This window comes from Coregonus clupeaformis, chromosome 29 (genome assembly GCF_020615455.1).
Source record: "Coregonus clupeaformis isolate EN_2021a chromosome 29, ASM2061545v1, whole genome shotgun sequence".
NCBI classification, from domain to species: Eukaryota; Metazoa; Chordata; class Actinopteri; order Salmoniformes; family Salmonidae; genus Coregonus; species Coregonus clupeaformis.
The window spans coordinates 35,922,522-35,936,916 of NC_059220.1; the positions used below are offsets into that span (position 1 = coordinate 35,922,522).

General features: G+C 41.2%; 2 protein-coding genes across 5 annotated transcripts in view; one reads left to right on the forward strand and one right to left on the reverse strand.

Annotated features, from left to right (window-relative positions):
* The window catches only part of LOC121571741 (WD repeat and FYVE domain-containing protein 2), a 27,819-nt gene extending 15,711 nt beyond the window's left edge, over positions 1 to 12,108 (forward strand). The window contains exons 12-13 of one of the 3 annotated variants that reach the window (XM_041883396.2): positions 1,242 to 1,319; positions 12,033 to 12,108. In XM_041883396.2, coding sequence (XP_041739330.2) covers positions 1,242 to 1,271 — 30 coding nt within the window. In that variant the 3' untranslated portion in view covers positions 1,272 to 1,319; positions 12,033 to 12,108. Of the gene's footprint in view, positions 1 to 1,241; positions 1,320 to 9,682; positions 9,767 to 12,032 lie in introns of those variants that run through there. The other 2 variants (XM_041883395.2, XM_045209176.1) reach the window with 2 other exon arrangements.
* Positions 6,370 to 14,211, reverse strand: LOC121571740 (guanylate-binding protein 1-like). 2 transcript variants are annotated; one of them, XM_045209174.1, is made up of 11 exons: positions 13,723 to 14,210; positions 13,214 to 13,437; positions 12,934 to 13,061; positions 12,689 to 12,798; positions 12,017 to 12,231; positions 11,272 to 11,514; positions 10,881 to 11,161; positions 10,559 to 10,771; positions 10,176 to 10,278; positions 7,352 to 7,476; positions 6,370 to 7,181 (listed from the first exon to the last, which is right to left on the reverse strand). In XM_045209174.1, the coding sequence occupies exons 2-11, from the start codon at positions 13,383 to 13,385 to the stop codon at positions 6,687 to 6,689; spliced, it is 2,085 nt and encodes a 694-aa protein (XP_045065109.1). In that variant the 5' UTR covers positions 13,386 to 13,437; positions 13,723 to 14,210; the 3' UTR covers positions 6,370 to 6,686. The 2 variants fall into 2 exon arrangements, with proteins under 2 accessions (XP_045065109.1, XP_045065110.1); XM_045209175.1 differs by lacking the exons at positions 6,370 to 7,181; positions 7,352 to 7,476 and adding an exon at positions 9,062 to 9,891 and having other exon boundaries at positions 13,723 to 14,211.
* Positions 14,212 to 14,395: the final 184 nt, after the last annotated feature.

Consider the following 14,395-nt stretch of genomic DNA (forward strand, 5'->3'; position numbering starts at 1 on the left):
GGCAGCGTTTAGACAAGGCAGCCCAATTCTGATGTTTTTTCCACTAACTGGTCTTTTGACCAATCACAGATCTTTTCACATCAGATATATTTTTTTGAGTTGAGCTGATTGGTCTAAAGGCCAATTAGTGAAGAAAATATCAGAATTGGAATTGCCTGTGTAAACGTAGCCTAATACAGGAAATGGGATGCATTGATACAATGACCTTTAATGACAGTGCGTATACGTGTATGAAGGAGGCAGTGTTTTTTTTGTACACCTTAGTTTCAGGAAACTAGGCGTATGTCGCGGGTCACTACTTCACAGGAAACTTTTTTTTATTTTTATCAAAATGTGTTTATTGGCAGAAATGCCTTCTGGAACGTGAACTTTAATGTGCCTTAATAACAGACTTGTATGCCATCTGTAAATACTAATAAAATGGTTAAATTACGAGCCTAGTTGGTTTAGCCACAGAAAAAGACAGCAACCTTCCCGCTAGCCATGATTGGCTGAGATAATGAGTGACCTGGACATGCAGAGAGATGAGTTCAGATTGGTCTGCCATATAGCATGCTTCTGTCTATTTGAGCTGGTCAGTATGTGTAGGTAATTATGTCTGATGCGGCTTAAAAAAAAAAGATTGCTTAGTAGAACTGCATAAGTGTTGCTCTCCACTTTCTGGAGGACCGAGTTTTGAAATCAGTGGAATTAGGGTATGATAGCTAAGGAGACACCTGTCTCCGGATTACATCTTCAAACTAAGGGCAACCATGGCATCCGTGACAGGGAGAAGCATCCAACCATGATGTATACGGGTAAGATAGTCTAGCTAGCTACATTTTCAGATATTACACGTTTCTGATTTTGACAGTCGTTTTCATTTCATGTTAAAGTGTACTGTTAGATAGCTAGCTAACGTTAGCTGGCTGGCTCACTAGGTAATGTTACGTGTATGATCTTATTATTCGTATCTCAGAGCCATTTGCTTGGCTAGTTATAGTCTAATGTTAGCTAGCTAACATTGAACCTGGTTGGTTAGCTACCTGCAGATTCAAAGGCCATTTTCTCAAAAGTGAGGTTACAAGTTTATCAACTTTCATGACATAATTACTTTCCCATTGTTCCTCAACTGTAGTGTATGATATACCATTTTCTAGCTCTGAGTCTCTACTTTTATTCAATGTAAAAAGCACAATTTCAAATGTTGCTACATAAAACCGAATCGAGCCGGTCGGTCACCTTTATGCTTGTGTCTACAGCTCTGGGACATGACTCCAGTGGTGTCCTGAAGGTCATCGTTGACATTGGAGCATCATGGAGCTCCATCCACCTATCAGGTGAGCGCTTACATCCTGGTGGCAATCATACTGAGAGGAGGAGGTAATGTCCACAAGAATAACAACAACCTAAAGAACCTACAACAACAGCTGAGCAACATCCACAGAACCTATAAATACCAGGCCTTTCTTGCCTGCCCTTGTCCCTCTTGGTGACTAAATGTGCAGAGGAAGAGATCTACACTGGCTGCTGATATGGATGGAAAGAATTTCAGTGGAGACACCTTAAAGAGGACAAAGGTGTGCATGCTGTATCAGGACTATGAAAGAGCAGTTTTTTTTGTTTTATGGATCCCCCTTACCTACAGTATGTCAAACTCTGGAAATCAATTTTAGAACGTGAACGAAAATGTTATTGTGCATACATAATTCCCTATATTCTTTGGTTTATTATATTTATAACAATGGGTCCGTAGTAAAGGGAACTCTGTGTAGGCTACCTGCTGAACAACAAATACAGCTAGTCGGGCAATTATAAAGATTATATTTAAGTGCCTTCCTCGTAATCATATTGTAGCTTTCACTACGGCAAACGGAAAGCATGAAAAAATAGGTTTGTAAACCAATTGTAAAATAACATTTTTTGACAATTTACTGGGTTGTTCTATGAATATCAGTGAGCTATGTAACCTGGAGTATGTACAGTAGCAAGATGGAATACTCTAATATAATCATGCAACTCAAGAAGGTCCCAAAGTTTATACCACTCATCCTGTTGTTTGGATTGTCTCTTTGCTTGTTAGCTGCTGGACATAGCAGCAGCATGTGGAGGGCAGAATAGCCCTGTCTCTGGGTGGACCCTGTTTCAGTTGAGGTGTCAGAAGGGTCATAGCCTACTGTACATACAGATAACTGCCAAAATAAAGGAAACACCAACAGTGTCTTAATAGGGCATTGGGCCAACAAGCTGCCAGAATAGCTTCAATGCACCTTGATATAGATTATACATGTTCTAAGTGTCTAGAACTCTATTGGAGGGATGCAACACCATTCTTCCACAAGAAATTCCATAATTTTGTGTTTTGTTGCTGGTGGTGGAAAACGCTGTCTCAGACGCCGCTCCAGAATCTCCCATAAGTGTTCAATTGGGTTGAGATCTGGGGATTGAGACACACACACTTTAATATGCTCATTTGAGACCCCTCTTTCAAAGGCACTGAGATCTCTTCTAGCCATGGTAGCCAAAATAATGGGCAACTGAGCATTTTTATACATGACCCTAAGCATGATGGGATGTTAATTGCTTAATTAACTCAAGAACCACACCTGTGTGGAAGCACCTGCTTTCAATATACTATGTATCCCTCGTTTACTCAAGTGTTTCCATTTATTTTGGCAGTTACCTGTACCTTATAGGATCCTAGAGTCATCAAACATACACACAACTGGTGAACAAGTCAACATGTGGTATCTCACTGTCGGGTAACGGTTGACTAGCACAGATGTAGGAGACAAGGAGGAAAAAATGTAGTTATTTAGTATTTTTATTTTCTATGAATATTGTATTGCAAACTGAAGTTCTTGATTAGGCTTGCCAATTGAAATGATAAATTGTAAAGAACAAGTACATTCCAATCATCTTTTTATGATTTTTTTTTTTTACACTATTGAGCTATTGAAATGTCACTTACTACTCTTTGGACTTTGGTGGTGGACTAAAACATTATTCACCACTGTAGTCTCTAGGTTATGCACTTCAGTTGTTACGGTTTGATTTCTAAGAGAACAAAATCATAGCTAAGCACTTTTTATTGTCCAATACATACTTACAATATGTTGTTGTCTACAAATGACACAGGGTTGTAGACTGAAAATATTTGAGATGTTCTTTTGAGGTGTATGTATACCAAACTGGTGATATGTTAGTGGCTGTGTGTGTCATACATGGATTTGTGTTATGATGAGTTTATTTATTGCAGTGTGTTACTGTTGCCTCAAAGCTAGACATCTCTCATGTAGCCTACTACATGTGTCATCAAGGTCATAATCATTGACTGATAGTGTGGTAATGAATCAGGACTTTTGTGTAATATATATTATTTTTACGCTTTAACATTCTCAAAGTGTATTGATGGTTATGATAGGGGTCATCATGGATATACTATAGTTCAAGTTAAGTTCATGCACTGGATTTGTTTTTAGGCGGAACCACTATTGTAAAACAACAATCTGTCTGCATGTTGATAACCTAATTACCCATGGTCGTTTTTCATGAGTACTAGCATGTTGATTTAATAATCAGTGAAGCCACACATCTTGGGCCTAGGCTAATACATATCTACTGGTGGAGAATGGCTGTATCATGCTCTAATGCTATTTACAGTAGTAGTCAACCACTGGCTTAAAGAATTATACTATCGCTATCCGTTTCCTCATTGAATGCCCTCTGTACAGTAAAGAACAATATCTGTTATCATTGGAGGTAAACATACAGTGGGGAAAAAAAGTATTTAGTCAGCCACCAATTGTGCAAGTTCTCCCACTTAAAAAGATGAGAGAGGCCTGTAATTTTCATCATAGGTACACGTCAACTATGACAGACAAAATGAGAAAAAAAAATCCAGAAAATCACATTGTAGGATTTTTAATGAATTTATTGGCAAATGATGGTGGAAAATAAGTATTTGGTCAATAACAAAAGTTTCTCAATATATACCCTTTGTTGGCAATGACACAGGTCAAACGTTTTCTGTAAGTCTTCACAAGGTTTTCACACACTGTTGCTTGTATTTTGGCCCATTCCTCCATGCAGATCTCCTCTAGAGCAGTGATGTTTTGGGGCTGTCGCTGGGCAACACAGACTTTCAACTCCCTCCAAAGATTTTCTATGGGGTTGAGATCTGGAGACTGGCTAGGCCACTCCAGGACCTTGAAATGCTTCTTACGAAGCCACTCCTTCGTTGCCCGGGTGGTGTGTTTGGGATCATTGTCATGCTGAAAGACCCAGCCACGTTTCATCTTCAATGCCCTTGCTGATGGAAGGAGGTTTTCACTCAAAATCTCACGATACATGGCCCCATTCATTCTTTCCTTTACACGGATCAGTCGTCCTGGTCCCTTTGCAGAAAAACAGCCCAAAAGCATGATGTTTCCACCCCCATGCTTCACAGTAGGTATGGTGTTCTTTGGATGCAACTCAGCATTCTTTGTCCTCCAAACACGACGAGTTGAGTTTTTACCAAAAAGTTATATTTTGGTTTCATCTGACCATATGACATTCTCCCAATCCTCTTCTGGATCATCCAAATGCACTTCAGACGGGCCTGGACATGTACTGGCTTAAGCAGGGGTACACGTCTCGCACTGCAGGATTTGAGTCACTGGCGGCGTAGTGTGTTACTGATGGTAGGCTTTGTTACTTTGGTCCCAGCTCTCTGCAGGTCATTCACTAGGTCCCCCCGTGTGGTTCTGGGATTTTTGCTCACCGTTCTTGTGATCATTTTGACCCCACGGGGTGAGATCTTGCGTGGAGCCCCAGATTGAGGGAGATTATCAGTGGTCTTGTATGTCTTCCATATCCTAATAATTGCTCCCACAGTTGATTTCTTCAAACCAAGCTGCTTACCTATTTCTTCAAACCAAGTCTTCCCAGCCTGGTGCAAGTCTACAATTTTGTTTCTGGTGTCCTTTGACAGCTCTTTGGTCTTGGCCATTGTGGAGTTTGGAGTGTGACTGTTTGAGGTTGTGGACAGGTGTCTTTTATACTGATAACAAGTTCAAACAAGTGCCATTAATATAGGTAACGAGTGGAGTACAGAGGAGCCTCTTAAAGAAGAAGTTACAGGTCTGTGAGAGCCAGAAATCTTGCTTGTTTGTAGGTGACCAAATACTTATTTTCCACCATAATTTGCAAATAAATTCATAAAAAATCCTACAATGGGATTTTCTGGATTTTTTTTTCTCAATTTGTCTGTCATAGTTGACGTGTACCTATGATGAAAATTACAGGCCTCTCTCATCTTTTTAAGTGGGAGAACTTGCACAATTGGTGGCTGACTAAATACTTTTTTTCCCCACTGCATGTATGAGTTACATGCTGATTCATACACCAAGACTGATTTACATTATCTGAATGACTGCCCCTATGATTTGAAATAAACTTGACCATATTTTTTTCTTTTTTGTAGCCTGGATACCAGTCTGTCTTTCTCTGCTTATGTCAGCGTGTTGTCATTGGCAACAGTGTTGTTAATGCAGGAACTGTCAGTCTGGCTCCCAGACTAGTGCTTCTGTGTGGTGTAGTATGATTCTTACAGGTTGCTGTACTGTGTGTGTAACTCCAGGGGGGTTTATCACAAAGCCGGATCTGGAACCAGAAAATCAAGAGCTACAGTATATCTGTTTATCAAAGTTAGGTGGCTAACTCCTTAATCGTGCTTTGTGACATTCGCCTCAAGTGTGTGTGTGTGTGTGGTGTGTCCAAGCAGCAGACTATTGGAGATCTCTAGCTGATAGGAATATCATTCCTGCATTTATCATCCTGGCCCTAAAGCTGATCTGGGTACAGGTAATCTGAGTAGAGATATGTGTTCATATCATTCCATAATTACAGTTCCTCTTCTTGTCTTGCTGCTGATGTACTCATGTTTGTATTTGATTAAATTGATAGGTGACTGAAAGACAGGATGTCTCTTTTTCATGTGAATGCTTGTGCTTATGTTTCCATGTAGAGATTCAGCTCATCAGTTTTCCCCATTGATCAATATCTCTATTAAAACAAGTTTAGCTTTATCCTTAACCCTATCAGAGAAAATGTGAAAAGTTATCGAATAGAGATGAATCAAGGTTTATTCAAACAATCACAATTACAAAAGATAATGGTCAACCCTTATGTGAAAAGCGCATTGAATATGAGCAGTTCCATTCTAGCCTTGCGTTGGTAGAGCATGGCGCGTGCAACGCCAGGGTTGTGGGTTCGTTTCCCACGGGGGGCCAGTATGAAAAATGTATGCACTCACCAACTGTAAGTCGCTCTGGATAAGAGCGTCTGCTAAATGACTAAAATGTAAAATGTAAATGTAATATATAACAAATTTGACCTCTAGACAAGTTCAGCATGCTCATTTATTTTACCCTTCATCCAAGAACAAAAGAAAGCACAAATCTTAACTCTCCAATTCTAAGACTGATCTATAATAACATTTAATAATATTTAAAGGTTATCAGAATGAGAAATGAATGGTTATAAACTGAGGAACTGACTTCTGTGAAGTGACAGCTGGTTTGGCCCCATTGTACCATTGTTGCACAGCAGTGTTTCTGTTGCACTATTTCCTAGTAGTTTTACTGGGCTCTTCTGGTTAATGATGAGACTGGAGAAAGGTGTGGCTGCTGATCTGGACCATTAACTAATCTCTGGCGCATCCTTTAGAACTCTGAGCCAGGGCTTTTGCTAGTTGTACCTGTGTTGACTTTGGGCAGAGTTTTATTATCTTTAGAGTTGCCAACGGCTCCCATTTTGAGTTTGGGCGTGGTCGTCTCGTCTTGCTTGAGTGTCATGCGCTCCATATCAGGGATACTGCCAACACTACCTGATTTGAGTTTGGGAGGGGATCTGACCCGCTCCTTGAACACAATTGCCTTGCGTTCCTCACGGGCTTTCCTATAGTTATAGTAATGACCTAAGCCATTGCTGACACTCTCTATGACACCCTGTGCTATGGCTCTGAAGTTACGAGACTGCTCTTCCTTCTCCTCGCGCTTGGCCTCCTCCTTCTCTCTCAGGCTCTGTATCTCTTCCTTCATGGCTGCCTCTTTCTCTGTGAAGCCCTTAGCCATCAGCTTTTCCTGCTCATGGAGCTTGCTATCTAGTGCTCTCTCCAACTCCTGTTGCTTCTCCTTTGCCTCCTGGACCATCTTAGCCTAGAATCGCAGAGGGACAACATAACAAGCAAGCTGCATTTTCTCAAAGACTACTGTGTTCACCTCCCTCAGTTACTACAATCTGTGGTTATAGTTAAAAAATATTAAATATTATTATTTTATGAGACATGGTATACAAAAAAAAAAAGGTTTAAAGTGTCCATACATACCTCTAGCTGACGGATGCCCTCCTGATGACTCCTCTCCCTCTCCTGGATCAGTTTCTCTAACTGGTGCTGTTTCTCTGCCTCCATCTTCACTGCCTGTTCAGCCAGGGCTCTCTTCTCTTGCTCCTCTGTGTCAGAAAAGACAGTAGCCAATGGCTATTTCTCAAGTGCAAACTGATTCGTGGCCTGAAAACCCTTTGAACATCAAAATGTGGCCCAGTATCTGAGATAAAAGTAAGAGGAGCGTCCTTGATGTATTTTGTGTTTGCAATGAGGTTTTCTGTTGTTTTCCCTTGTTTTTCTCTTTTGTTCATTTTGGTGGTGCATTGGGGGACGGTGGCTTTTGGGGGGGTTTGGCCTGGCGGTGGCCGATAGGTCGCTGGTTCGGGTCCCCATTTTGACTTGGTGGAAGATCTGTCGACGTGCCCTTGGGCATGGCGTTGACGCTGATTGATTTTGTGGGTCGCTGTGGATGGGAGTCTGTTAGATGACTGAATGTAATGTAAATGTTGAGTGGCTTCACTGCAGGTAGATTGTATGTTTTAATATTCAATATATATATATATATATATATATATATTTTAATAACAAAAAGGGGAGCGTCAGGCCACGAAGGCATAAATGGGGTTTTCCAGATGCGTGTCAGTAAGACTACTACTACTTACATAAACACTACAGATTAAAAGTGGATTCAAAACAATTTATTTATAAACTGATATGCATTTTATATTCAACTTCAGAGATTGGTTATGTTTTCAAATGATATAATATCCATATTCATTATATTTTGCTTCAATAGACAACGTTCTCAAAGAATATAAGACATAAAAAGTATACTGAACAAAAATATGAACGCAACATTTAAAGTGTTGATCCCATATTTCATGAGCTGAATTAAAAGATCCCAGAAATTTTCCATATGCACAAAAATCTTATTTCTCTCAAATTGTGTGCACAAATGTGTTTACATCCCTGTTAGTGAGAATTTCTCCTTTTCCAAGATAATCCATCCACATGACAGGTGTGGCATATCAAGAAGCTGATTAAACAGCCTGATCATTACAGAGATGCATTTTGTGCTGGGGGCAATAAAAGGCCACTCTAAAATGTGCAGTTTTGTCACACAACACAATGCCACAGATGTATCAAGTTTTAAGGGATGGCCACTGGCACGCTGGAGAAGTGTGCTCTTCACGGATGAATCGTGTCGGCGAGCGGTTTGCTGATGTCAACGTTGTGAACAGAGTGCCCCATGGTGGCGGTGGGGTTATGGTATCGGCCGGCATAAGCTACTGACAACAAACACAATTGCATTTTATCTATGAAAATTTGAATGCACAGAGATACTATGACGAGATCCTGAGGCCCATTGTTGTTCCATTCATCCGCCGCCATCACCTCATGTTTCAGCATGATAATGCATGGCCCCATGTCGCAAGGATCTGTACACATTTCTTGGAAGCTGAAAATGTCCCTGTTCTTCCATGGCCTGCATAATCACCAGACATGTCACCCATTGAGCATGTTTGGGATGCTCTGGATCGACAGCACGTTCTAGTTCCCGCCAATATCCAGCAACTTCGCACAGCCATTGAAGAGTGGGACAACATTCCACAGGCCACAATCAACGGCCTGATCAACTCTATGCGAAGGAGATGTGTCACGCTGCATGAGGCAAATGGTGGTCACACCAGATACTAACTGGGGGTTTTTTTTATCCACGCCCCTACCTTTAAAAAAAAAAGGTATCTGTGACCAACAGATGCATATCTGTATTCCCAGTTATGTTAAATCCATAGATTTCTTTCAGTTGATTGATTTCCTTATATGAACTGTAACTGTAGTAAAATCTTTGAAATTGTTTCATGTTGAGTTTATATTTTTGTTCAGTGTATATTATGATTAAAGAAGTCTTCGTTATAGTCCAGAAATGTTTGTATTAAAGCCCCTAGATTGAAGCGCTATACTAGTACAGTGTTAATTTCACTAAAAAAATCTGTAAATACATATGTTGTATAAGACAAATAATACATCATTATTGCATATAAAGCTTATACAGATTCTAAGCATGGCTATCAATTTGACTTTTCACTTTACATTGCTAGAAAATGTGTACATATGCTCAAGTAATACACATTGTCTCTACTTCATAAAAGCTGCCTTCATGAGCTTATATTGAAAGAAAGTGTTGGCAGTGTCCATTCCAAGTCGAAAAATAGGCATGACTGTAGACTCAAGGAAACCACCTCCTTCCTTCTCAGGTTTGTTGCTCTTCTTGAACTCCTCTATCTCCTGTCTCATTAAGTCAGCCTTCTCCTTGTGGCCCTTCTCCAGCAGATCCTTCTGCTCCTGCATCTTGCACTCCAAGGCCCTGTGGAAGTCTCGTTCCTGTTGCTTCATCTCCTCCTTCATCTTCTCTTCCATCTGCCTCAACTTCTCGTCTTTGCTTCTGCGATCGTCCTCCATGGTGCGCTCCATCTCCACCCGTTTCTCTTCAGCAGCCTTCTTCTCCTGCTCCAGCACAGCTGATCTCTCCTTCTCCTCTGCATGGTCCAAAGGAACATTTGAGGTAGGAAAACACTCTAGCTTCTAGACTACTCATGTTCTCTCTCATATTGACGCAACAGACAGCCCCTGATCTTTTCCAAGTTCTGGAGTAGGCCTTAAGTTCTAGGTTAAACTTTAGCCCGCATCCGTACTCTTTCAAACATCCCACATCTATGTTGACTTAGTGCAAGATTATCACCAATATATTGTGAGAAGTCACTCCAACCAGAAACCTGAATTCAACCAGAAAATAACATCCCATGCTATATTTTGGACTTACCGTGGATCTTTTTCTCATTTTCAGTCAATTTTTTGTCAGCTTGCAGGATGGAATTCTTTTCTAGACTCTTCTCCTTCAGGAACTGCTCCAGAATCTCCTCAGCCTGCAGAAACCCCCCCCCCAAAGGCTACATGTTTTATCATTGTTTGATGGCAATCTAAAACCGGTTGGATGTGTTTCTGGTATGATGCTGTAGATGCCTAAAAATACTTTATGGAAGCTAATGTGAATCATAACAGTAACTGAGGTTGATAGAAACAGCAACCTATCTACGACATTGAAACTAAGTGGATCGGCCTGAAAGATGAGAACAGCTCCAGTGTTCAATATGGAATTTTGATGTATGTTCCAGCCCTAGCAAGGATTCAGCTTGAAGCTCTTACCCTAACTCCTTTTGCGGGCTCGGCCCGGTACTGTGCCACCATGTTGTCATGGTGATTGCAGTAAAGCTCATATCCTCCAGGTGTGGCGTAGATCCCCTCCTTAATCTTCTGGGCCATCGGAGCAGACAGCTTCTCCAGAAGGGCCGCACACTTCTTCTCTGAGGCATCCTCGTTCTGGATGAGAAGGTCAGCGTAGTGCTTTGCAATGGCCACCTGCAAGAGTTGAGACTTTAGGGAAGCATTTGTAAAAAGTGGTCCTTGACAGAGTTAAGAAATAAGTCAGTGTTTGTACCAGGCACAGATCTCAAATGATGACCCTTACCGCCAATGCTTTCAAGAAATCCCCATTTCCGTCTTTGAAGGATCGGTTCATGAATGCCTGTGTGGCCTGGTGGTCGGAGCGGAGGTGATGACTTGAAATCTGACCCATGTCCACCGGGAATAAGGCCTTTACCTCCTCCATGCCCCTCTGGTACACCGCCAGGCCCTCATCCACAGCAGCCTGGTTCTCAATTTGAGCCATGGCCAGCACTGCATTCTCCAGACAGGGCACAGAGCCTTTGGCAATGGTCTCCACATAGGTGTTAACCAAGTGGCCGAGCACTGAAATCAGATAGATGCAGGAAGAAAAATATAAGTGTATACATTTGGTGGTACAATAATATAGGCTACATTCAATACATCTGTGCAGAATCTTCAGATATTTGACTTACTTCTCCCGGTTACTTTGTGGCCCCCTTTGACAGTTTTTGTACGGCTCTCCTGGAAAATGAAGCGGCAAAAAGTATCTGCAACCTTTCGGAAGCTTCCACAGAGGTCAGCCTCATCCATGGAATCCAGGTGGGGCATGTTGGCAGGAGTTGTAGGGGTGGGGAATACAAAGCACTTGCGCGAGGGGAAGTAGTTCCGGATGCACTCTCGTGGGAGGTTGTACATCAGGTTCTTTCTACCCCCACCTGAATGATAGTCAGCATTCACCATTATAGCAGACATTACAACATTTTTAGGGCTGGTTTCCCAGATACAGATTAGGCCTTGTCCTGGGCTGGACAAAAAAGTGTGTTCAATGGAGAATCTCGTCTGGGAGGCCTAATCTGTGTCTGGGAGACAGGCCCTTAGAGTTCACCATCCAAACACACAATCATTAACAGAAAAGCATATCAAGAGATATGCTTAAATTAACATTATGACCAATAAATTGGATAAAATAATTATGTCACTTGGTTTATGAGTCTGTTTGATTATGAGTCTAATCCTAGAATACATTTTCATAGGAATGATTTTATAATGTGTAATTTAGCAAGCGTTAGAGCCAATATCAATCATCTTGTTTTTCAACCCCTATGTTCTTTGTGAGATAATGATTATTCCAACTGTATAACTGTTCATGGTGCACTATTCAATGGAGAGACATTGTGCACAGTTGATCATTGGGGTGGTGGCTAGTGCTAATGTCACCTTTTCTGAGTTCCAGGGAATGCTCCAGATACCCATCTTCGGTGACGTTTCTGCCATCGATCTCGAGTAGTAGAGTGAAATCTCTGATGGCCCACACAAAATTTGGAAAGAACTGGACAAACTGGGCGTCCCCTCCTTCCTCCTCCTCATCGTGAGAGGATGAAGCTGCACTGGAAGAATTCACCTTGATCCGCTCTGTCAGCTCACTCACATATCTTTAGAGCCGGTTGAGGATTGACTGATAAAAGCTACAAAACTATGTGGGTCCGAATTGTAATGCGCCTGCTACAGTTGTACAAGGACTTGCTGTACAACAGTTATAGCATACGAGTAGTTTCAGTTTCTTTTTGAATGACTGTGTCCACATGCACGGACTGACCCCTAAGGGAATGGATCCAACAAAGTACAGTGTGTTCCAACATTCTGCAAACATGTAATTAACGCTGTCAGTAACAATTTATTGCTCCGGGTCTATAAGGACATATTGCTCAGCGTCAAATAAATATACAAAACATACAGCACTTTCACTTTCAATATGAGAGGGACTTCCAAGAAATGGCCCGGTTGGGGGAAATATCCCCCACACATGTGACATGTACACCTGTTAAAGTCAATAGGAGAGAAAACAGGGGAGGATTGCCATGGGGAAATTGATTTAGGTTGAAAGGATACTGGAGGTTCTCCACGGCTTGATTGTCGATGGTCCCTCGACTGTTGTAGACCAGAGTACTGCTTAACAGAATGGCCAGGGAGAAGATCCAGGCATCATTCTTAGAATCCCCCTGAAACAAGTATGACAACAGCAACATGTATTGGTGATCTGGCTAAATGTAATTAAAATATGTGTGTTTAGATAGGTGTTCACTGTGCTGGATTATTCATGTGAAATGTAAAGAGACTGAATTTTGACCTCCCACCTTCTCCACATCCCCCAGCCCCTCTGTATCCAGCAGCACCAGGGTGTGGTCTCTTTTTTCAGGATGAGGCACACACCACATCCAGATTCCCTTAGTCTTGGATTGGATGGTGGCTCCCAGGGCAAAACCTAAATTAATATTTCAAAGACCATTTTAAGAAGAAAAAAATGTAATACATTTGCAAAATATATTTTTAATGAATTGGGCATTGACTATTGAGATACAGCTGATGCCCAAACCAGTTTGCAAATTCTCATTTGTCTCTCAGCATCAGTCTCACCCTTTCTCTTTCCAGCCAGCTTGTTCATGAGGTAGGACTTGCCAGTGCGGTACAGCCCTACCACTGCCACCACTACGACTTGCTGGTTCAGTCCCATCAGGTACTTGATGGCCCCAGGAACTACATGAAGCTCGCCGTCTGCGTTTTCGACCAGGCACATTGGGGAATCCATAGTCAAGTGGCTTCACAGGATGATTAGCCTACAGCTCCCAGAAATATTAAATCTATAATAAAATGATTAATTAAATATAGTTCAGGTGAATGATTGAGATAAGTTAATTATCGATTCCTTCTATAAATTAAGCTCACAATGTGAATATAGCCTATGTAAATATATTATTAAAAAGATCTGCACAATTAAACAGCCTAGCCATATGCATACAACATTTAGTTAAAGTGAAGTTAAAATATTGTCCAATGTCAGCTTCAATTTCATTATGAAATTCGTCTTCAAAAATGTAATTGTTTTCCTGTTATGGTACATCATTCGCTGGTCGTAACCTACTTACATAGACGACTTCTCCAAAAGTCCTCTCCAACCCAACTGAGGTTAATGGCAGAAACAACACCCTGCAAGCTATATATTTGCTGCGATACAGAAAGTGAAAGTTGCCTAGGCTATATTTTTTCTTCACTTATTTTCACCAGTCCAATATGAGATGGAACTGACGCAAACTACTTTTTAATTAATCAACAAAATCTTTCTAAATATCAGAAGGAAATGCAATAGAAATATTCAATTGCGAATTGCGTTATTGAGCCAATTATCGGGCTATTGTTCAACTAGGAATAGTGCCACGTGGTAGTTGGAACTAGAAACTCTGGTTTAAAAAAATAACTGGAAACTCTGAAATCTCCGACGAGCTCCGACTTGATTATTTTTTTTGAACGGTCATCCATATCGGAATTCCAAGTCGCGAACTTGGGCCTCTTTCTAGAGCTCCCACTTTCCAACATGAAGATCACTGACGCCATGCATGACATGTTTTGACCTCGTTTTTTTTTTTTTTACCGAATTCCCATTTCGGCATTTCCTAGTTCCGACTAGCACGTGATCGCGGCATGTAATGAATCACTGCGCAGAGCAGGGACTTTTAATATTTGTTTGGAAGCTTCATTTTAAACTGAAGAAGCTTTCACTTTCAATATCATCACATACAGTGGGGAGAACAAGTATTTGAT